Below are 23692 nucleotides of genomic sequence, written 5' to 3'. Positions count from 1 at the left end.
TCCACTCTTAAACCATTTGCGTATCAAAGCATGAGTCTGTTATGCATATTTTGTATATATACCTGCAACAGAATAGGTTATTCTTGCATTATAGCCCTCGTCAGTATCACGCGCTGTTACGTTCAGTATCTTGGTGCCACCTGGAGTATTCTGAAGAAAAAATTTCAACCAAGAATCAGTATTGATTTGTTTTTTACTGTTCACGATTTAGCTACTTATGACTTATTTAACGTGGATCACGGAGGGAGTGATCGCTCAGTCTCTTAAGCCAGGAGTCATGACTAAAGCATTGTACAACAGGTGTATCCAACCGGAATTGTAAGTAGAATTTCTTTCTCTTTTTTTTGCGGAGCGAGAAAATCTGGTAAAAAAACTCTCGAGAAACAGGAGAGAACCTACAGCAAGCTTACTCACATACTGTATCATGCATGGCGAGTCCGAGAATCGAGCCCATGATCACGTTTCGTTGAAAAGAGGCAGCACAATAGCGGCGCACAATTGGACACGTACGTGTTTACTAGCTTTTATACCTTTCTTAGCACTAACACTATAGACCCCTTGCACTGAGTCCCGAGAGAAATTGAAAATAAGCACAATGGATATATTTTTGCATAAGGAAAGACGACCTATTGCTTTGTCCCCCAGGAATTAACAATTCCTCTAGGAAATAAACGCAAGGATAGTGCCACTATAAAGGATGTTTCTAAGGCCCCGTCCACACGTATCCGGAAATTTTTGTATCTACAATTTTTTTTTACAGATACGGGTTGCGTCCTTACGTGTCCACAAATTTTTGTGTCCGTATCCGCAAATTTTACGGAAACGGATACGTGTGGACGGTGAAAACGATTCGAATACGCTGCGTGTGGACGCGAACATTTTCGTATCCGCAAATAATAATTTACGGATAAACAAATTTCCGGATACATGTGGACGGGACCTAACATGTTCTACTTACCTCAGCGAGGCTAATGTTTATTACTGTCAAAGGCACATCAAATTTCGGTGAGTTGTCATTCACATCCTGTAGAGTAATGATCACCTGCGTGGTGCTGTTGTGCACTCCATCTGAAGCAACAACCTAGCAAAATGAAGCGGGGAAAACGATATTAAGAAAATATGGTAAGACGTCTTTTAGGAAGCCTCCTTTTTTAAAAGCAATCAACATTCAAATTTCAAAAGAGGAGAGCCGTTAAATTTTATTGATACCCTGAAACAACTTTTGTGACAACTAACTCACAGCGGGTTAGGTTTATTGGAAGGAGAAAAACTGAAAAACCCGGGAAAAAACAAAACAAAAAAAGGAGGGAAAAAAAACTTCGAAACAAGGGAGAGAACTAACAAGCTCTAATTACAAGGAATGCCGAGTCCGAGAATCGAGCCCGATACCCCAGCAGCCTCTATCAGAAGCCAGGCTCAGTGTCCATTTCCTGGAGGCTTACTGATTATAATTTATAATGCATGGTATATATGGAAACATTTTGGTATGTACCGTGAGGTTATATGATGCACGTGATTCTCTATCCAGGTCACGTGAGCTGTATATTCGACCAACGAAACGCATCTTCTGAGATTCTGGATCCATCTCTTCTATAGTTGTAATATTGAAATCCAACATGCCTTCACCATTAAGAATGGAATATGTAATCTGCAACGAGGCCGTGAATAAACATTAGGTTACATACAACAAATTAAAAGCACGTTGTTTCCCTGCTAGCAGAGCCTATTTTCCTTTTTTTTTTTTTTTTGGTTGAGAGAGAAAAATAGACTCTGACGATGTAGGACGTTATTTCTGTCGCGCATGCGTGGCTTAGCAACGCTGTCATGATTTTGACAGCCGCTCTCGTCAAACAATGTTTGGCGCCACGGTTTGTTACATTTGCTCATGCGCACTACATGTAATCGGTTAAAAACCGGTTTTAAAACTGGTTTTGTTCGTCCACCATCGTGGAAGGCGGTGTATCAAAGGAAGCGCTCTACATCGGCAGAGTCTCCTTCCTCCCCGCCTGAAAGAAGGGAGAGAAAGAGAAGAGAGACTCTGCTAGCAAGGAAGGACGTTGTCGGATTCAAACGGTTAAATATTCAAAGCTAAGACCGGGGTGTATTCGGGGTAGTTGATATCCTGATCCGATTTGGAGACACATGTTTGCATACAGACACATGCATGAAGAGTGACAAAATGCTATGTTCGCCAACTTGAATCGACGATAGAGGGCCGCATAACTGCGATATTACTTTGAGTCCCCTTCAGCCTTAGCTCGATGATTTAACCATTTCAACCAGAAAACTCTTTTTTTCAATGTGGTGTATACACTTTACTCCAAGTAGTGACTATTGCAAGTCATTTCCCTTGTTTACCTTTGCGTTTGGTCCTATGTCTCCATCAGCTGCTATAACCGTTGTAACAAGAGTGCCAGTAACGATGTTCTCTTTGATGCTTGATGAATATTGATTCATAACGAAAACGGGAGGCAAGTCGTTTGTATCTACGATGAATATTGTTACCTGAAAGAATCCAGCAGAATTACTTCACTTGATACATTTCTACGTGCCTGCCTGTCAGTCTGTCTTTCTGTCCGCTCGTTCGCGAGTCCATCCGTTTTTCTGTATGTCTGTCCCTTCGTAGGCTGTGTGCTTTTTTGTCTGTCTGTCTGTTCACAAGTCCTGGTCATAATATTTCTGAATACATGCCTGCCTGCCTGCCTGCCTGCCTGCCTGCCTGTGACTTTGTCTTTCTGCTGTCTGCCGATCTTTCGGTCTGTTTGTCTGTCTGTCTGCCTATCATTCAGTCTGTCTGTCTGTCTGTCTGTCTGTCATTCAGGTATATCCTTTTGAAAGTACTTACATAACCGTATCCAAATCTCGCAGGACTCCCATGATCCTTTGCTGAGATGACAAGATCAAACCGAGCAATCGATTCTCTATCCAGACTCTTGCTACTTCTTATCACACCCTTAAAAAATATCACCAGAAATGATCACTAATGGCACAAAAACACAAAATACCGCTGTTTTTGAAGACCATGTAATCATTTGTACAGGCTTAGCCTCGTTTATATTACAGCTATTCACAAATACCATTGAGAGTCCGTGGGATTTAAAAAATATTGTCATTGCTTAACTTTCACATTCTTTACATTACAGCTAACGTTTCCGGAAAAAAAGCTTTTAAACGAGGCTGAACCTGAATAAATGAGTCTGTCGTAAACAATAACAAGGGTAATTAACCAAACAAGAAAAGGGGCTATTGCATTAATAATATCCATCCCTTGCACGTGACGTCAAAGCAGCTCAATTTGGAGGACAAAACAAAATAATTTCAATCTCATGAGAATTGGAAACCTATTGTTATGTCCTACAAATTGAGCTGCATTCCGAGGGACTGCAAGGCGTCTATTGGAGGACTTGTTACTTATTTCCAAATATGCCCCACCCCTACCCCATTGTTGGTAACCAATGTTCCCTTGCGATAGAAGTATAGACTTTAGTTACCGTATTGTTATCGATCCTAAAGTATCCCTGTGGATCACCAGCCTCGATCTTGTACACAATCCTTCCTGATTCACCCAAGTCTTTCTCTGAAGCGTTCACACTTAGTACCACAGTCGCTATAGAAACATTTTCACTGATATTGACCGTGTAAGATACGGGATTGAACACCGGGTTATTGTCATTTATGTCATTAATGGAGATGTCGAAGGACACAGACGAGCTATTTAGAGGTTGACTTCCACGATCTGTTGCATAGGCAAAGAACTGGTACCTAAAAATATGAACACAGTGGTGTAAGTTATGTTGTATAGTGTGACAGACAGACAAATTAACCGACAGTCAGTCCGCAGATAGAAAAAAAATACAAATGCAGAATATAAAACAGAAAGACAAACAGACAGATAGACAAAACTTAAAGGCAGGTAGTACCTTTGTGTAGTTTCACGGTCCAGTGGTCCAATAGTCGTAATCATTCCTGTTGATGGGTTTATAACAAACGTCCCAGCAGGCTTTGCGTACCCTGTAAACGTCACTCGAGCATTGAGCCCCATGTCTTTGTCATCAGCGGTCAAAAGGTATACCAACGAGCCTTTAGGGAAACAAAAAACGTGTAAAATTAACAGGCCAAAGATGACAGTAATGTCGTAACCGCTGAGTAGAGCTGTAGAAATTGGCCAAAACAAACAATGGTTTTATATGTACACTGGCTTTAGGGAAACAAAAAACGTGTAAAATTAACAGACCGAAGATGACAGCTGAGTAGAGCTGTAGAGATTCTATTTTATCATAGTTAATAGAGGGGAATGGTTAGGAAAGCTATTGTTATCAGGTCTTTGTTCGCTTGTGAGGTTGAACCGGTCTTGACCGTGCAATATGTTTAATTTATGCTCATCCGAAATTGCAAAATAAGTAAACATAAACTTTGTCTACGGGATTATTGTAAGGAATATTTTGATCTGTTCACTCAGCCATTGCCAACAATGGTAAAACAATGGTAAACAAAGGATTGTGCACGGTCACGCTTGAAAAAAGTGAACAATAAGATATAACAATAGAGTTTCCTAACCATTCCCCTCTATTAACTATGATTTTATTTATCAAACTGGGTTAGATCTTCTTATAGCTGTGACCTTGTCCAAAGATGAGGAAGTTAATCATTAAATATCAACAAACCTGTGGGTGTATTTTCTTGTATGGTAATCTGTGTTGGAGCATTTGTTATGTTAGGAGCGTTATCATTCACGTCTTGCACCCTTATTACAGATTTAACAGTAGAATTTAATTGAGGATTCCCCCTGTCTCTAGCTGTTACCGTCAACTCGTATCGATCTGTTGTTTCGCGATCAAGGGGGGTGGCTGTCATGATTGTTCCACTGGAATTGATGGAAAAGGTATTTCCAACGTTTCCTCCTGAAAAATGTTAATGATAGTTAAATAAAAGGAAAACTTGTGTTCCAAAATACGACAACAAAGACAAAGGCAGAAGTAAACAGCAGCGATAACAACAAGAAAACATAGGCAACAGCTACTGCAACACAGGAGCAACTACAAGTATAATGACAGTAGTAATAACAACATCTGCAGCAGCACAACATCAGCAACCACAACCGCAGCAACATCAACAACAACAGCAGCAGCAACGACAACATCAACAACAGCAGAGGTAAACAGCAGCGACAACAACAAGAAAGCACAGGCAACAGCAACTACAACACAGTAGTAACTATAAGTATAATGACAGCAGTAATAACAACATCTGTAGCAGCACAACATCAGCAACTACAACCACAGCAACATCAACATCAACAACTGCAATAGCAACAAGAACAACAGCAGCAACAGGAACAGCAACAGCAATATCAGCAGCAACAACAACAACAATAACAACAGCAGCAACAACAACAGCAGTAGCAAAAACAGCAGCAGCAGCAACAGCAAAACAACAACAATCGCAGCAACAAACACAACAACAATAACCGCAGCAGCAACAACAACGACAATAACAATAACAACACCAATAGCAAAAAGAACAACAGCAGCAACAGGAACAGCAACAGCAACATCAGCAGCAACAACAACAATAACAATAATAGCAGCAGCAACAACAACAGCAAAACAACAACAACCGCAGCAACAAACACAACAACAATAACATCAGCAGCAACATTAACAACAACAACAATAACAAGTACTACAGCAGCAGCAACACAAAGACGTCAGCAAACACTACAACGCAGCAACAGCAGCTGTAGCAACAATAACAGTAAAAACAAGATTAGAAGAAACAACGACAACATCAAATCTTATTAACAAGTAAAGACGAGACAATTTTCCGCCTAAGAGTTTTTCATCCAGTGTTTCTACCAACAGGTTTACTTACCAGTAATCGAATATTCGACATCTCTGTTTAGCCCTTCATCTCTGTCTTCAGCATATACCGTCATTACAATACTATTATTGACCACATTCTCTGGTACACTACCCGAGTAGATCGCCTTATCAAATACCGGTGTGTTGTCATTCACATCAGTAACATTGATTGACACATGAACCATGGACGAGCGGGACTGGGGTAAACCTCGATCTCTTGCCACTATATTAAAGGTGTAGTGAGGGGTTGTTTCCCGGTCTAGACTTGAAGTAAGTGTTATGATTCCTGGAAGAAAAAGCATACAATAGATATCAGTGTAACTGGTTTGATTTGATATGAGAACAAATGTATTCAAGCATGGTGTCTTTTTTTAGGCACTGCTTAAATTTATATATTATCCTTCCTAGACTAGAGACCAGAACTAAATCTATTTGTCAAGGGTGGCGTAGCGGTAGTGGACTCACCCCTCACCTACAGGGACTCAGGTTTGATTCCTGTACTGGGCATCATATGCCCTTAGAGTTTGTTTGGTCTCGAGGGATATAAGGGATTCTCTGCGGTTTTTATCTATATTATCTGCTAAATTACAATTCGATGTGTAAGTTAGCCTTCCCCTGAGTTTGATCAGAATGGCATCGATAAAATTTAAAGAACTACATCTTGTACTAAACATTTGGGCTGGGTTTATTAGCATAACATCTGAACACGTGACACCAACCTGTTGTCTCATTGACAGCAAACTTTGTCCCGTCTCCCATCAACACGTATCTTATGTCACCGTTATGAGCCTCGTCCTGGTCAGTAGCCGTTACCCTTAGCAACGTGGTTCCTATGGCAGCGCTCTCGGATACAGATATACTGTGGCTTGAAATGTTGAACAGAGGAGTGTTGTCGTTATCATCCTCTACTACCACCATAACTGCGAAGCGTGAAAAACATTAACGTGTTAACGCATTGCCACCGTGACCCTTACGCTATATATGGCTGGAAAATCACGTTCATGATGGACGGAGGGGGGATGGGGAGGGCGGGGGTTCCAGGTAGGCTTGAAGCAACATCCCTGAAGTTAGTTATTGACAGCACACTATTGACCCCTCATAACATCACGGTAATCTTACTGTGCTTGAACAGCTAAGCGAGAGTAAAGATAGTACCTGTGCAGTTGACTGTCATGGAAGACTGGTTGTAATTATAGGCCATGACTGTTAAGGTGTAATTTGATTGGCTCTCTCTGTCCAATGAGCGCGTGGTGTTGACGTCACCAGTCTCGTCATTCACATCAAATGAATCGCTTACTAGACTGTAGCGTGTCGTTTGGTTGATGTCATGATCTTTGTCTACAACAGATATCTGAAAGTGAAACGAAAAAAATATAGCAAAAATATTAATTAGAACAACTCAATATTTTTTTCTCTTGGATCATTATGATATTGGTTGTTGATGACAATGATCTGATGATAATAATGACTGTGACGATGATGATGGCGATGACGATGATCATGATCATGATGATAACGATGATAATAATATACCTTGGTGACAATCTGTCCTGCAGGCAAGTTTTCTCGTATCTTGACAGTCAACCCGTTGTTCATACAGACTGGTTTGTTGTCATTAGCATCGATAACATCAATTGTCACACTGACTATAGTTTGTCTTGGTGATGCACCCCCTACAAGAAAATACAAACACACAATTCAGAAAAAAAACCCAAGGTATTAAGGCACTGGAATGAGGTATCGCAACTGCGTATTTGCTTTTGCTCACTTGCACATCTTCAACAATACAAACACTTTGAAATGCCAAGGACCTTCACTATAACACATGGATATTCTGCACAAAGTCGAAGCTAAAACTAAGCAACAGAGAACTCGAAACTCGAGTATTCAACGTACCATCAATAGCAGCCACAGTTAGGTCATATCTGTTGAGTGTTTCATAGTCCAATGGTCCTGCAGTCCAGAGCTGACCAGTCATCTCATCGATGGTGAACACACCTCCTATGTTACCACTCACTATACTGTACGATATGTTGGCGTTACGACCGCTATCTCTATCACTTGATGAAATCTGTTTATTTAATTGTAAATATATTTAATCTTTTTTCTCGTTGTTTAAGTACTGGCGACAGTTTTGGGTGGAGAGATTCTTTTTGGGAGGACAGGTTATTTCACTTGACATGTTTAACTTTAAATTACAGTCGATGCATACAATTGTTCTTGAAGACCAGACTCTTGAACAGGTTTAACCTCGTTTATAAGTGAGCTATTCACAAATTCAACTTGCACATTTTTAATTACAGTTGACTTTTGCAAATTATTCACTCGATGAGTCTATGATGCAGATGAAACACATGAGTCTTTAGTCATGAAACACAGCGGTTTTTACCGAAAGAGTTCAATTGAATCTTCCTTGATCTTTAGTCTCAGGAAGGAATGAGGAACTCAGTAATCGAATAATTAATTAATGGAACCGGCGATTTCAATTTAAGGCCCTTTTGGAACACTTAACACAGTAGTCGTGCCATCACCCTCAGTAGTAATAACTTTACTGATAAGTTTAAGCTGTAATTCAAAGCAAATGTATCAAATGGTTAAACTGTTTGTCCTACCTTGATGACCTGGTACCCAGGCCCCTTGTCTTCCCCAACCTTTGCCGTGTAGTTGACTTGGTCAAAGATGGGAGAATTATCATTTTGATCAGCAACATGGATGGTGACAGTAGTGGAGTTTGACAAGGGTTTCCATGGATCCCGATCAGTTGCCATGACAACTAAGGTATAAATAGACTTGGCCTCGCGATCCAGGATACCTGAAGTGCTAACGACACCGGTCACGTGATCAATGCTGAAAACACCTGGTTTTGGGAAAAAGAGAATATTATGGTGTACTTGACTAGAATAGCATAAATTGATTTTCTCTGAATTGTCATTGATCATTAAAAAAATAAGTGTATAAGGGTCATGTCGAACATCGAACTTCAAATGAGCCGAACCTAATGACATCAAAGAAGAACGCCTCGCTATCCATTGCTTCAATCGGGTTCGGCTCATGTGAAGTTCGACATTTGACGTTTGACCTCAGTCTTAGAAACACACATAGAAATGTAAAGGTAATTTGTTATGCCAAAGAAACCTAAAGATAATATTGCGAGCATGCTGCTCTTAGGATACGCATTGTAAGAAAACTATTTTCCCGTTTTCCTTCTCAAAATAATGATTTGTTTCTCGCAATCCGCAATATCTACCCAGTACCCGCTTTGCCCAGTCCCCGTGCGGAATTAGGGCCCACCCCCTTACTTTTATTAAGGAAACCGCGTCTAGCACAAGGAAATCTTGATTTAGATAGAGATTCCTCGTTCATTATTCAAGGTATTTTACCTGTAGAGTTGACGATACTGTATCGTATCTGACCACAGAGACAACCATTGGCATCAGTATCACCATCAGTAGCTTCGACTTCCCCGATAAGTACGGCCAGACTTGAGTAATCGCCCTGAAGATATCAGAGTGTATGGATTACTCTGTATATTCACAAAAACTAAAATCATATTCACTTTCACGGCACAGCATTCACTGTTCTTATGATAGCTGATAAGTGCACGAAAACGAAGTCACCCAGTCATTAGTTCATGATAAAAGATATAAAAGCACATGCAATGCATTTTTAGAAGAAAAGTATAGAAACTGACGACCTTTTGTTTTAACCTGAATTCGCGCTATCCACCTTTATTTTGAATGAGCAGCCTTGCTCAGCCTTGCAACATGACTGGGTGACCTCGTTTTAATGCGCTCGTCAACCACTATAAGAACGGTGAATATCATCACCGTAAATTCTCGACTTAGATATCTTTTAATTTTGGGAGAACCCCCGTAGCATTAAGTTGATGTTATGTATTCAGAAAGAAATTTGTATTCTATTTGTCGTTCTATCTATTGTATTAGACTCGATTCATTGTATTTTTATGAACACATTACATCAACTGCTTGCTAGGTAGGATTTCGCATCATGGTGTCTTATTTCATTTTCATTTCATGAACAATGTGTTTGCACATTCTATTCATAGTTCCTCTCCCCTTAGTTACCGTTGCTATGTCAATAAATTAGTTAATTTTAAATATTTTTTCTATTGTGAAATTTATAGTTGAATGTAGTTTTTTTTATTCCTTTTGCCCTACCTCGTCTTTGTTGCTCAGCTCGATTATTTTCATAGTTATTCTGAGAAACATTTACCTATGAGTTTTTGCAGAATTAATCATGTCTTATGAAAGTCAAAGTGTTATGGTTTTTACCTCAAGTACAGAAAAGTCGTACTGTCTCTTCGTAAAGAGAGGAAAATTGTCGTTGATGTTGATTACGTCTATATTCAGTGAAACTTCTCTACAAAAAAAACATACATATCCGATATAAATAACCCCCATTCAACAGGAACCCAATATGTTCTACCATTATCATCATCACTACATTTTATATAATTAGGGGGATTCTTGCAGGACCCTCTTTCTCCCTTTTCTCAACCACACAATTATCGAGGGCCTCTACGCAGGTTACCGCATTGCAGCATTACAGTTGACTTTGCTCTGACCAGGCTAAGCCTGTGCAAAAAACAGCAGGAGCTTGTGGATAAATTGAATCACCGTAAAAAGCTTTGTGAGACTGACGTTTTGGATGTTAGTCCTTCGTCGGAGCTACTTACTCCGACGAAGGACTAACGTACGAAACGTCGGCAGTTTCACAAAGCTTTTTGTGATTCAATTTATCCACAAGTTCCTGCTGTTTTATTCAGAAACACTGACGCAGTCCATGCATGCTCGTACTCTACTAGTTATCACCACTCGTAAGCCTGTGCATATGAATCTTTTGACATAAAACACACTGGTTTCTCCCGAATGAGAAAAGGGACTCTTGTTACAATGAGCATCCCCTAAAAGTGATTAACATTCCATCTCTACTTACTTTGTTAGTGGTGGGTTTCCATGGTCTGTCACCAATAGCGATAGTTTGTATGTCTTGTTACCATTGTCATAGTCTAGTGCATTGATTGTACGAACAATTCCAGACGTAGAACGAATGTCAAATTTCTATTTAAAAGAATAAACAGATGTGTAAACAAATATAACAGGTCTGAGTTTACACGTTATCGGCCTATTTTTAAACCGGTTAAAAATGTGACTTGTGCATGTACTGCCGATTGACCGTTAATACGGAACCGTCTCTTTGATTGTGTAGAAAATACGTTCTGTTTACACGGAACCGGATCCAGATTTACACGGCTAGGTGAAAACAATTTTGTTCAGATAGCCTTAGTCCCGCGTGAACGGAACCCCTAAATGTACACTTTCTTCGTGCGGTACCGCGTAAACGCAGTCTAAGGTGAATAGCACAAATAGAAAAACCACAACTGCGGTTAATACGTGGCGATGACAAAATTAAGGAAAAAGTTAACACCCTTTTAACACTCTTTCTTACTGTTATGTAGATGTGCTGTTTTATTTTTTGTCCTAGTTCCAATAATATCCTCCGTAACTTCTTCGCACCTTTCTGTCCCTACTCTACGTACCTTATCAGCACCGCTGACCAGCTGGTATGTAAGGCGAGCGTTATCCCCCGTATCCACGTCACTGCATACCAAAGACATCACTGTTGTTCCTTCTGTTGCGTTTTCGTAAACACTTGCACTGTATTGATCTTATAAAGATAGGAGTTTGTTATAAAGTCGAAATATAATATTCCATACCAATAAGTACGGAAATTGCTAACTAAGAAAGTGATACTAGTACTGTCTTACAATCAATTAGCCACGCCGAAGTCGAGTAAAAAACTAGGTCGATTTGCCATTGCAGTACATTGGGGGACTGTTTTATTGGAGATTTTTCCAATATGGCGTCTACTTCGTCCCCTAACAATCCTACCATGCACTGCAATGCCAACTAACTCGATCCAAGTGATTTTCACTCAACCTCAAAATGACTAAGAGTGAATAAATACGAACTTCAGGGTAGTCTTTTCAGACATAACGTGTGCTTTCAATGAGACCCCTAGAAAGTATTCGCTAACTTATTTTTACTTATTTTCTAGCTCTTGAAAGATTTTAGTATAGAAAAGGGAAAGCCAATTCATTGGTAAAGGGTTCCAAAGAGTCTTACAATTGATGACGTTAGTACTCGTTCACGTCAGCCGAGAGGACCTTAGAGTGTCAAACAATTGAACGAATCTATTGTGTTATATCCTCTTTCTATAATAATGCAATAAAACCTTTTGGCCGATGTGAAAGAGTGCTAAACATTTAATGACAATCAAGTTAAATGCATTATGGGAAATGTGAAGGTACCTTGCGAGCAGTGAGGGTGGTTATCATTGACGTCATCTACAGCAACATTTACCTGGAAATGAATAAAAACGATATAGAAATATTGAGACCAATTGAGAAGGAAAGACAAGAAAAACAGGAAACCCATGCATTTCTAGGTAATCAGTACTTACAGATGTAGTAGAGTTCAACAAATGATTTTTGTCATCTATTGCCATCACCTGCAAATATATTTTAACGAATAAATGAATCAACGAATCAACGAACGAAGGAATGAATGAATAAATGAAAAAATGAATGAATAAAAGGTAAAGGATATAAATAAAAAAATACTGCTTTTAAAAAGACTTAAAAAAATAATTGATTAAGGGTTACAAATACCAGGGCAAATTCTAGAAAATAATCTGCCTACTTTTCTATCTCTCCAAGCTGTCAAAACAGCAAGAATTTGATCAGAATTTAGTTAAATATAAACAAAATTTTTAAACTAGACATGTTTCGGCTGTCCTACACTCATCGCTAGTGATAAAAATTGCAATGAGTGAACGGTTAAATAAGTTAAATGAACAAAATATTAACATTTTAACGAACACTTTACAAAACAAGTTTTTAATTTACATGGGAGATCTGCTGATTAAGTGACGTCTTATCCCAGAAATCTACAATTATAAATAATATCATATTTGTGCATATTATCAGGCTCACCTCTAGAGTAAATGATGTCTCATTACGAGGTGGATCTCTGTCAATAACACTTCTAACATAAATGATGCCACTTCTTCTACCAATCAGAAACCTTGACAACTCATTACCACCAGTAATGGCATACACTATATCTTGATCTACATCCTGGTCTTTAGCCTCGACCTGGATCACTTTCGCGCCAACCGCAATGGATTCGTTTATGGTGACGTTGTACGATAGAAACGTGAAGACAGGAGCGTTGTCATTGGCATCCTGTTGAAAGCCAAGGGGAATCAAGGATGGTGTGGCAGCAGTGTGAAATAAATTACGTAACATACTGTTTAAATTCCAATTCCATCTGTGAGCTAGCCGTGTCCTGAAGTAGATCAGCACAGAGGTTGTTTTGGGGCTGGATATGTGAGCTAGCCATGCTCTGACTTAGATCGTCCCAGAGGTTGTTTTAGGGTTCGATCTGAGAGTTAGCCATGCCCTGAAGTTGCTCAGCCCAGAAGTTGTTTCAGGGTTCTATCTGTGAGTTAGCCGTGCCCTGACTTCGATCGACGGCCCAGAAGTTGTTTCAGGGTTGGATCTTTAAGTTAGTCATGCCCGAGGTTCTTTCGTCGTGAACTAAGATTAATGTATGGTTTCTCTTACCTGTACGTAGACGTACACAGTAGCGGTGTTATTAAACACATTGCCTATCGTTCCATTACCATTCATGTCCTCCACAATAATAGTCAAGTTGTATAAATTATTTTCTTCTCTGTCAAGTTCCGCTGAAGTAGTTACGAAGCCTGTTTGGCTGTTGATTGAAAACCTATTTGCATCATTACCAGGATTGATGTGGTAGCGTAGCTCTGCATTTATTCCCTTAAAAAATAAACAATGATTTGAAGGAAGTCGACTGGTAGCACCTGAGAATAAATTATGGGATGCACTCTTACGAGAAAATTGAGCACTTTCCCAAGAGCTGAGCTCATGAGGTCATGAAATTTCGTGATCTCTGAGAGAGAACTGCGAGCGAGAGTCCAAGGAGTCACGGTTCAGTGCGTGATTCTTGGATTTGCGATCACATTAGTTTTTCTCCGGGTTTTGCAGGCTCCACAAATCCTAACACGCTAAATTCCATTTGATCTGTGAGTTAGCTATGCCCTGACTTAAATCAGCTCAGAGGTGCTTTCGGGTTTTGATCTGTGAGTCACAGAAGCTGCACCCTGACTTAGATCAGTCCAGAGGTTGTTTCATGCTTCGATCTATAAGTTAGCCATGTCTTGACTTAGGTCAGCCGAGAGACTGTATCTTAGTTCGATCTGTGAGTTAGCCGTGCCCTGACTTAGATCAGCCTAGAGGTTGTTTCAGGATTTGATCTGTGACTTAGCTGTGCCCTGACTTTGCTCAGCCCAGAGGTTGTTTCAGGCTGGGGTATCAATAAAAAATTGAAGGACTGGGATGGGTGTTACAGTAATGTTATCTTGCACTGTTATCATACCTGGTCCTTGTCTGTTGCTTCTACTTTCAACACGCTCGCTCCAGCTGCTAAGTTCTCCACCACGGAGCCTTGATACACTGATTGTGTGAATACAGGTATGTTGTCATTGGCATCTGTCACTTTTATGTTGACAGTGGCGTGATCTGTGACCGGATATGACGAATATGCCTGTATGACGTCATAGAAAGGAAACGGTCAGATTGCACTAATGCAAAAAAAATTTGACAGGGCAACATGACATGACAGGTCATGTGGTCATTTCCCGCTATAATGGAAAAACTATTTCGAGCTATGCATACCTTTCCTTAATTAAGGCCACCGATTTACAAGCTTGACTTTAAGCTTGATTTACAGATTTTGAAAACATTCTACTAAAATGTGAGGTTTACTGAGGTTTACTTTTGCTTTACAAATTGAAAATGATAATATTTGCCACCCTTTGCAAACTTCTTTGTGATGCTTTGTGATTCAAGATGGCCGCCGCATCGTCAAAGAACTCCATACTTCCCCAATCACCCCCCCCCCCCCTCCTGCATCCGCCATTGTTGTGAATGCTATGCCAGTAACTCTACATACCAGAACACGTATATTGTATTCAGCAAGAGATTCTCTGTCCAGAGATCCGTTCAGTGATATCAAACCTGTCACGTTGTTTATAACGAATAATCTTGAAGGATTAGTTACTGGGAAATAAAAGAGTACAACAACAAACAATTGGTATATATATAAATATATAGATATAGATATAGATGTATACTGCGGTTTGCATAAACTTTGACCCTAATGTGCATATATACAAGTATATCAAAAGTATATCAAAAATTATGGAATATCATCCCTGATATTGTTTTCAAGTTGTCTATCACCAGTACTTTCTGAAAAAAAATATCAGGGATGACATCCCATAATTTTTGATATACTTTTGATATACTTGTATATGTATAAAAAAGGGCCAAAGTATAGTAAAGTATATCAGACACGGCGGGATATCTTTCTTGATATTTTTTTTCAGAAAGCCCTAGTGATAGACAACCCGAAAAAAATATTAGGGATGATATCCCATAATTTTTTGATATGCTTTTGATATAATAAATATAACGTCAAAGTTTGACGTGAATTCAGGTTAAATATTGGACGGCGGAAAGTCAAATCTTTATTTTGTTGGAGCCCAATTTAAAGTAGAGAGGGGAGGGGGATTTTTTTTTTACATGCGGAACTCAAAATCAAGACAAAATAAGATTTCATATTCCCGGAAAATAGGAACAGCCCGAGAGCCCTCCTCAGGTTCCACTGTCCTTGGAATCCTGTTCCGATCGAAATGAGAAAGTCAGAAGCCTCTTTAAATGGGATGTTCGTACACCACAGTTTAACCCAGCCCCACCATCTTTACTTGTTGCACACTTTAGAAGATCAGTCCCAGATTACCTTGATCTATGCCATATGTCACAGTACTGTTGATGTCTTTATCAAGATCAAATGCAACGACTTGTAAAATACTTGTTCCCTAGAAAAAAGGCAGATTCAATCAGTAACATGCGTTAACAAAATATTTAGACATTACTCAAGGGCGGATCCAGGGTTTTTTTTGAAGGAGGGTCTCAGGGGTAAATTTTGTGGGCAAAGGAATCCCAGTCGCATTTTTAAAACAAGAAGCCCATTTGACCTCAGGAATGACAGGGGGGTCGCGACCCCCCCGACCCTCCCCCTGGATCAGCCCTTGTTACTATATCTAATTGCCCTGAGAACGACAGTAATGACATCAAATATGAAGTTGACGTACTTGGTAAAAAAACAAAGCTTAAGAAATCAAGGTCATAGTGAAGATAGTGATTATCTAAAAAACGACGCTGGTAGATGATCTGACTGATGATGATGGAGAAAGTGGAGATGGTAGTAACGATGATGATGACTGATGATGATGAGGTTGTGGGATGGTAGTGAGGATGATGATAGCTAATGATGATGATAATGATGACTAATGATATTGAAAATAATGATGATGGAGGTAATGACGATGATGAGGATGGTGGGATGGTAGTGGGGATGATGATAACTGATGATGATGATAATGATGACTAATGATATTGAAAATAATGATGATGGAGGTAATGACGATGATGAGGATGGTGGGATGGTAGTGAGGATGATGGTAAATGATGATGATGATAATGATGACTAATGATATTGAAAATAATGATGATGGAGGTAATGACGATGATGAGGATGGTGGGATGTTAGTGAGGATGATGATAACTGATGATGATGATAATGATGACTAATGATATTGAAAATAATGATGATGGAGGTAATGACGATGATGAGGATGGTGGGATGGTAGTGGGGATGATGGTAACTGATGATGATGATAATGATGACTAATGATATTGAAAATAATGATGATGGAGGTAATGACGATGATGAGGATGGTGAGATGCTAGTGAGGATGATGGTAACTGACAATGGTGATAATGATAACTGATGATGATGACTGATGATGATGTCTGATGATGATAAATATGACTGATGACAGTGTGGATGATGATGTTATTAATATTCATAATGATAATAATATAATAATTATTCGAGTGTTCAAAGTCAACTGACCAATGAGGCGTCTTCACTGACTTCAGCCGTGTAAATAAACGAAGTAAACTTAGCGGGCAAGTCATCTGCATCAAGAACAGTGACTTGTAGAATCGTCCAGTTACTAAGACCAGGTTTATCCTACGAATAGATGTTGGAAAAAGTCCATCATGAGGAAATGTTACCGCGGTTTTCGATATTCTGCAAACTCGGAAATGTCAACGACAAGTTGTGAAAATGGTTTTTCGCTGCCGCCAGTCATAAATATTACGAAGACTCAGAATTTCTTCTGAGTCTTTTAATTTGTAGCTGCATAAGTTGCTTCATTTATTGCGAGGATCAACTCAATTTAAATACAAATATTTGATTGACGGCAGCGAAAAAAATAAATTTCAGCGTGCAGCTCGCAACTACCGAGTTCGGAGAATGTCGAAAATCGAGGTAAGGGCAACTGATGGGATAGTTCTGCAACATCGCATTGTGAAAAAATCGTTGTGGGGTTTAAAAGGTTCAATCGTAGAAACTATGGCCGAAAGATGTTCCGAGTAAACCTCTAATGATAATGATACATATTATTAAATGATGCGCAAATTAACGTTAGAATATGATGAAATGTGTATTTAAGCTCGTTTTCTGCATTTTGCAGTTTCGCAGCTCTCGAACCTCGATTCAGCTTACCGAACAAAGCGTTTTGTCAATCTTCATGCTTGTGCCTGTGTGCAAACACTCTCCAAATGCCCTAAATATCGATTGCCCAGAATACCCTTCGGTCTTCGTTTCAATCAATTAACCTTTTGAACCCAATGACGTTTCCCCCAATAGGCTCCTTGCAGCACTTTGGAATGCTGCTCGATTTGTAGGACATAACAATAGGTTTTCAATTCTCATGAAACTGAAATTCAGTTGCTTTGTCCTCCAAATTGAGCTGCTTTGATGTCATATGCAAGGGGTCTCTTAGGTGTATACGAGGTTTTACCAACCCGTGCTGTGATGTTCAGCGTGTATTGTGTCTTGGTTTCGTAATCCAGGTCACGTGATACTTTCACCTCTCCACCGTATTGTGTTATGGAGAACGACCCATCCTAAAAAAAGGAATATTTAATTAAAAAAAGGTATAGAGTCATTCTTATAAGCTTTAAGAGTTTATTTGCTTAGCTGTTAGAGTTTATTTATATGTACTAGCAAGAATATACTATGTACTATATTTCTAGACTAAGGTTTCTAGTATGACAAAAATGGGAACCAACAAATATCGTGGAATTCGGCCGGCTCGCTAACATCGAATAATACGTGCTATGCTATTTCAGGATAAGTTGAAACAAAATGGCGGTCTTAAATTCACGTTTGATTTGCTTGCTTCCTCGTCTTAAGTTCATAATAAAATTCTGTTAGAAAATAACAAACACTCAGCAAAAATAAAATATGCATTAATCCTAGAATGTCTATTTGACTAGTTTCAAAAACATTTATTTTAGTCTATTATTTACCGCCATTTGCATTGCTACGCGGCCACCCCAGACAAAAATCGCGACGTGAACTTTGCAATAGACTGCCGTCAATCAAACACGTGACATCACTTACACGCGTGTGTGATTCAAAAGGCGCCAAAACTTGTCGATTGTTAACAAGTATTATGAGCCACACTCACCGGGCTTATCCGGGCCGATCCAAACTCGTGTAAATGACGTCAACGTGTTTGATTGAGGGCAGTCTATTGCAAAGTGCATGTCGCAATTTTTGTATGGGGTGGCCGCGTAGCACTGCAAATGGCGATAAGTTAGGGGATATTAGCATATAATTGTATAATTAGTCATTATTGCCCAGGTTTATTGGAATAGTCCCCTTCACAGTTTCCTGTATCATCTTGAAAAGTAGCCGTGCCTCCGCATCGAAGCGAGACGAACGGTGGGCTCGCAATGATAGAGACATGTAAATATTTGTCCAAGGTGTTAAGAAAGTTCTCTAATATTGCAAGCTCGCCGTTCGTCTCGCTTCGAAGCAAATGCTCAGCTACCTTTCAGGGTGGCGTAGGGAACAGTGAAAGGGACAATTACTCTAGGACGAAATTAATACTAAGGAATAATAAAGGAACGTCTTCTCACCTCATTTCCACTTGTTATCTCATATGCTACAAATTGTTGGCCGTTGTTACCTGTATCTGCGTCCTCTGCTTTGAGAGTATATGCTACATTATCTATTGATGATTTCTGATTGGAACACACACACGAAAAACATACTATCAATAAACAAGACAACATCGTCAACATTATCATCATCATCACCACCATCATCATCTTTTTCATCATCATCAGCATTGCCGTCATCATCATCATCATCATCACCACCATCATCATTGTCATCATCACCACCATTATCATATCATCGTCAAAATCAATGGACAATATGATGGGTTGTATAAGTTGAAAAGATTGATTAGATAAAATAGAAGAATAGGTAGACTGTGAAAAACCAAATGTCTAAGTGAGATAAATAACAGTTAAGACATATTTTTATAATACCTCACTGATAGAAACATTGTAGAATCTTTTTGGAAAAGATGGAGTGACGTCATTAATATCATTGACAACACATCTTAGGTTGGCAGTGGCCTGGGAATGAAAGAAACTCTTTATTATTATTATTTACAACATTTTTCTTCTAACAGTGAGTAAACTGTCATAGATTTAACCAAATCCCTACAGTTTTCCGTGGTATGTCATCTTATTTACCACGATTTTCGTCATCTAGCCATCAAAATGTTGTGGACTCACAATAAGGCGTAGCCGAGACAGTTTTCAAACGGTTTCAAGACGTAATTTATCAGTATGTCCTCTAGACCAATCAGAAAGCGAGAAAATTCACAAATGTGGTAAAAATGAAGCTCTTGCAAAAAGGTTAGTGAAGGCTTTGTTGCAGGTCGTATATCCAAGTCTGCATTGCAAAGCGGGCAATGTGACGGTATTTTGCAATAGATCACAACATTAACAAAATGAAATTTTTCCAAACTTTGTCTGAACATTTTTCAGGCATATTTTCTTCTGTATAACCAACACTTTTCAAGCTTGGTGTGCAGCATGAAACATGCACCATTTAACATGTAACTTGCAACGAAACATCCACCAATCTTTTATTAAAAAGCAGTTTTTCTATGCTACATTTTTTTTGGTATAATGTTTAGCGGGAAAGACAAGATGACCTTACCATCAAACCATCCTTACGAGCTGTGACTGAAGCGGTGAGCCGAGAACTTCCTATAACCTGTTGACAATATAATGGTAAGATGCCATAAATATGTTTGAAATACGTGTCTTTTTCCTCCTGGAAATGATTAAGGATGATTAGATGGAGAAAACCCAACCGTATTTAACTCACATGTGGTTCAATGGAGCATCAAATTAATGACTCGGGCAGACCAGAGCTTACAAAAAAGTGGTAATCGATAGCGCTGTAACAGCACGTCATGCATGTCAAACACTTGAACCTTCAAGTGGACAGAAGAGGTAGAAATGCACTGTCGATTGATTCTGCTACTCACTTCTTTGTCGATTCGCTTCAGAACAAATACTTCCCCAGTTGTGCTGTTAATGCCAAAGTAACCAGCAGTGTCTGTCAACTCGAACGAATCTGCAGGCTCGTTCGTTATGACTGTGATGACTACAGTTCCTGGAATATCAAAAGATGCACGAATCATTCACAATGACAATTAACCAATGATTAACTCGATGGAAGAAAACAATTAAGCAGCACAGTAATCTATAAGAATAGATTTTGTATGACTGGGAATGACCTTGAAAAACTCACTCAGGTGGAAATTCCGTGGCGTAACCATGTCTTTTTGGTTCAAAGGATGTTGTCCATCCTGTGGCATGATTTTAGGGGAAGTTAAAGTCATGAGACAACTGCTCCAAACCAATCACTAAACATAAGGACTATTTACCACAGGACATCCAGTAACGATGTTTACAGAGGTCAAGTGATTTCCTGGACATTCAATCTCATTGTTTACAGACCTCATGTGAAATACCTAGACATCCAATCAAGTTATCTTAAGATGTCACGTGAGATCCCTGAACATCCAATTACGTTGTTTTAAGTTGTCAAGTGAGATACCTAGACAATCACGTTGTTTGGAGACCACATCGTGATATTTACATCACACGTCACGGTATCTTGACGTTTTCAGAGTGACGCGAATTTTTTCTCCATATAACTAAAAACGTGCTTTACGTAAGCAAATCAGCAAGTCATTTCATCACTGCTTATAATCTTATATAACATAGAGTCCTTTGACTAAACGTTGTCGTTGATCGGATCATCCCTACGCACCTAGACCGAAAAGGATAACGGGTAAATTACGTGTTAGAAAAAGATAACGTGTTAGATAACATATGCGGCAGCTAGTAACTGTGAATTAATTATCCCCATAATTCTTTTCGGTCTAGGCGCGTAGGGATGAAGCCGATCAAACGACAACGTTTAGTCAAAGGACTGTATACCATCTAGCAAAACGCTTACCGATTGGTTGTTCTTCATATATCTGGAACAAGCCAAGGTCACCGCTATTCGTGATAGCAAGTCTGGCTGTAAAAATCAAGACACAGTACACAAAGAACCAAATTGTGACAAATTATGAAAAAAGAAAATGTTCATGAAAACTCTTACTAATAAAAACTCAAGGGAAAAAGATATAATGGGAATATTCCTTTGCATCGTGATGTGTCACTTGCCAGTTATTTTCATTGTAATTTTTTTAAAATTCTATTCTATTCCTTCATAAATGTTCACAATTAAAATTTTAATTGGAAGTTTGTACTTCTAGCGTGACATTTTAAATATTAATTCGAGGCCAACAAAAATATCATAATTCGAAGCTAATGTTAGTGAAAGTTGAAAGTTTGAAGAATACAACTCAAATAGGACCCGAATTGCGATAACCAAGGATTGCCAATTTCATAAAAAGTGTTTGTTGTATGAAGCTCAGCAATATACAAATCCGGTCCAAATCCGTACAAAATGTGCAAGCTTTGGATTTCAACTACCTTTTTTCGCTATTACTGAAGTTATTTCAAACTTTCAATTTTTACTGACTGTGACTTGCTTCTTCGAGTCATGATATTTACAACTTAGTACAACGTTGAAAGGAACGTAACAAACATGTTCTTGCAAACAGCTTTGGTAACTTTTTTCGAATCAGTTTAAAATAATAATAATAATAATAAAATGGCACGACAAATTTGAACGAATTTAAACATCGTTCTCCACTACCAAACAAGGACAAGACGAAAATTAGAATATTCAAAGCCGATAAATTCAAGAAAGAACTAGAAAGACATGGTGTGCAATGATCTGTTATGACTATCAATAGTTCTATTCTATTAACAGGCGTCTAGTGGATGAGACTGCTACATCATGCCGTGAGCGGAATTCTAGTTCTTTTGTTCATCTCTGTTGAATAATTCAACACATTGGAATAGATCTTGGTTCACAAAGTTGTTATTTCAAATGCTCGCTGTGAAGTCGTTCAAATGAAACGAACTCTTGTTTGAATATACAAATTTTCACTAGATAGGTCAAGTTCAGATATTTTCTTATTTTATCCGGTTCTTTCGAAAGCCAGGATGTTTGGAGTCCAAAGTTGTAAAAAAATGTAATAAATTAGACGAAATAAAGCGAGAATTTTTTTCAAGACTCCAAGTGTATTATTCAATGAATGGGTTTTAAAATCAGCCGGATCTATTAAAACAATGCGCTCTACGAAATACAAAAAAATATAGACAACTTAGATTTCATTCTTTTTTTTTTTTCTTATTATTATTATTATTGTTTTTTGAGCTAGTATTTTTAGCTTGAAAATTATGTAAGTTAAACCGAAAAATAAATAATTCTAACCAATGAAACGATCAAACTAGAAACATCTCCAATGAAAACTTCAACAACCAGTTCGTATATTATTGGAAGGATTATCAAGGTGTAAATCGTATGGAATGACAAACGTATATTTTTGTAGATATTACATATTATTACAGATATGTAATATTTCTGGAACTTTTTGCATCATGTAAGACTGATTGTTTAACTAAAACAAACTGAATTACAATGTATGAACCATAATCTCTTTTGAAGATTTTGATAGTTTATGGATTTTAAGAATAATAGAAAACAATGAGAAGGCTTTCAGAGTGTTTATCTGTAGGCCTGTTAGCAAGCTTACCTTCAACGGGCTGAAGACTACTGATCAATAAGGAGATGACCGCAATGTTAAAACAAGACATGACTTTCTTACGGAAGCTTATCCAAGATGGCACCATCCTCTTCGTGACCGGTTTGCGTTTTTATATTTACTTGATATTCAAGAATGACTTATTATTGAACACGAAAATATGGAACTTTTTTCTCGCTTTTGTAATTCTCAATTAATTGAGAGAGAAAGCAGAAACGGTTATTTAAACATTTCAGACGAACAGAAGTTGCCGGTGTTTGAGGACGATAACTGGGTTTTATCTGACTGGCTCGACGCTCAATACGCATAATGAAGCGTTCCTTATGAATAATTTAACAACAGGCTTAACGTGATGCAAAAACTTGAGGAAGCAAGGGATAAAGAGGAAGAAAGGAAAGGGTAAGAAAAGTAAAAAGAAAAAAAAGGAGTAAAGAAAGAAGAAAGAAAGAAAGAAAGAAAAGAAAGAAAGAAAGAAAGAAAGGAAAAAAAAAAAAAAAGAAAGAAAGAAAGGAAGAAAAAAAAAACAGTAAAAAAAGCAAAAAACA

General features: G+C 38.5%; 1 protein-coding gene across 1 annotated transcript in view; it reads right to left on the bottom strand.

Moving 5' to 3' along the window:
* LOC116287419 (protocadherin Fat 4) overlaps nucleotides 1-23426 on the bottom strand; it is a 49601-nt gene extending 26175 nt beyond the window's left edge. Inside the window, exons 1-33 of the mRNA XM_031694100.2 lie at nucleotides 23139-23426; nucleotides 21443-21508; nucleotides 20463-20590; nucleotides 20129-20185; nucleotides 19447-19536; nucleotides 19030-19134; nucleotides 17908-18009; nucleotides 16949-17068; nucleotides 15770-15848; nucleotides 14921-15027; nucleotides 14345-14512; nucleotides 13510-13725; nucleotides 12877-13128; nucleotides 12345-12392; nucleotides 12193-12244; nucleotides 11422-11549; nucleotides 10818-10942; nucleotides 10154-10241; nucleotides 9242-9356; nucleotides 8474-8718; nucleotides 7758-7932; nucleotides 7395-7534; nucleotides 7017-7212; nucleotides 6581-6781; nucleotides 5872-6147; nucleotides 4665-4901; nucleotides 3921-4080; nucleotides 3492-3762; nucleotides 2846-2953; nucleotides 2359-2505; nucleotides 1493-1648; nucleotides 959-1081; nucleotides 63-150 (exon numbers count right to left, since the gene is read on the bottom strand). Of these exons, the coding sequence (XP_031549960.2) occupies nucleotides 63-150; nucleotides 959-1081; nucleotides 1493-1648; nucleotides 2359-2505; nucleotides 2846-2953; nucleotides 3492-3762; nucleotides 3921-4080; nucleotides 4665-4901; nucleotides 5872-6147; nucleotides 6581-6781; nucleotides 7017-7212; nucleotides 7395-7534; nucleotides 7758-7932; nucleotides 8474-8718; nucleotides 9242-9356; nucleotides 10154-10241; nucleotides 10818-10942; nucleotides 11422-11549; nucleotides 12193-12244; nucleotides 12345-12392; nucleotides 12877-13128; nucleotides 13510-13725; nucleotides 14345-14512; nucleotides 14921-15027; nucleotides 15770-15848; nucleotides 16949-17068; nucleotides 17908-18009; nucleotides 19030-19134; nucleotides 19447-19536; nucleotides 20129-20185; nucleotides 20463-20590; nucleotides 21443-21508; nucleotides 23139-23235 (4666 nt within the window). The 5' untranslated portion in view covers nucleotides 23236-23426. The remainder of the gene's footprint in view (nucleotides 1-62; nucleotides 151-958; nucleotides 1082-1492; nucleotides 1649-2358; nucleotides 2506-2845; nucleotides 2954-3491; nucleotides 3763-3920; nucleotides 4081-4664; nucleotides 4902-5871; nucleotides 6148-6580; nucleotides 6782-7016; nucleotides 7213-7394; nucleotides 7535-7757; nucleotides 7933-8473; nucleotides 8719-9241; nucleotides 9357-10153; nucleotides 10242-10817; nucleotides 10943-11421; nucleotides 11550-12192; nucleotides 12245-12344; nucleotides 12393-12876; nucleotides 13129-13509; nucleotides 13726-14344; nucleotides 14513-14920; nucleotides 15028-15769; nucleotides 15849-16948; nucleotides 17069-17907; nucleotides 18010-19029; nucleotides 19135-19446; nucleotides 19537-20128; nucleotides 20186-20462; nucleotides 20591-21442; nucleotides 21509-23138) is intronic.
* Nucleotides 23427-23692: the final 266 nt, after the last annotated feature.

This window comes from Actinia tenebrosa, unplaced genomic scaffold (assembly GCF_029948245.1).
Source record: "Actinia tenebrosa isolate PJP-AT-01 unplaced genomic scaffold, QUT_ActTen_1.0 PGA_scaffold7__59_contigs__length_16204524, whole genome shotgun sequence".
NCBI classification, from domain to species: domain Eukaryota; kingdom Metazoa; phylum Cnidaria; class Anthozoa; order Actiniaria; family Actiniidae; genus Actinia; species Actinia tenebrosa.
This window is presented reverse-complemented; position numbering and strand designations above follow the sequence as displayed.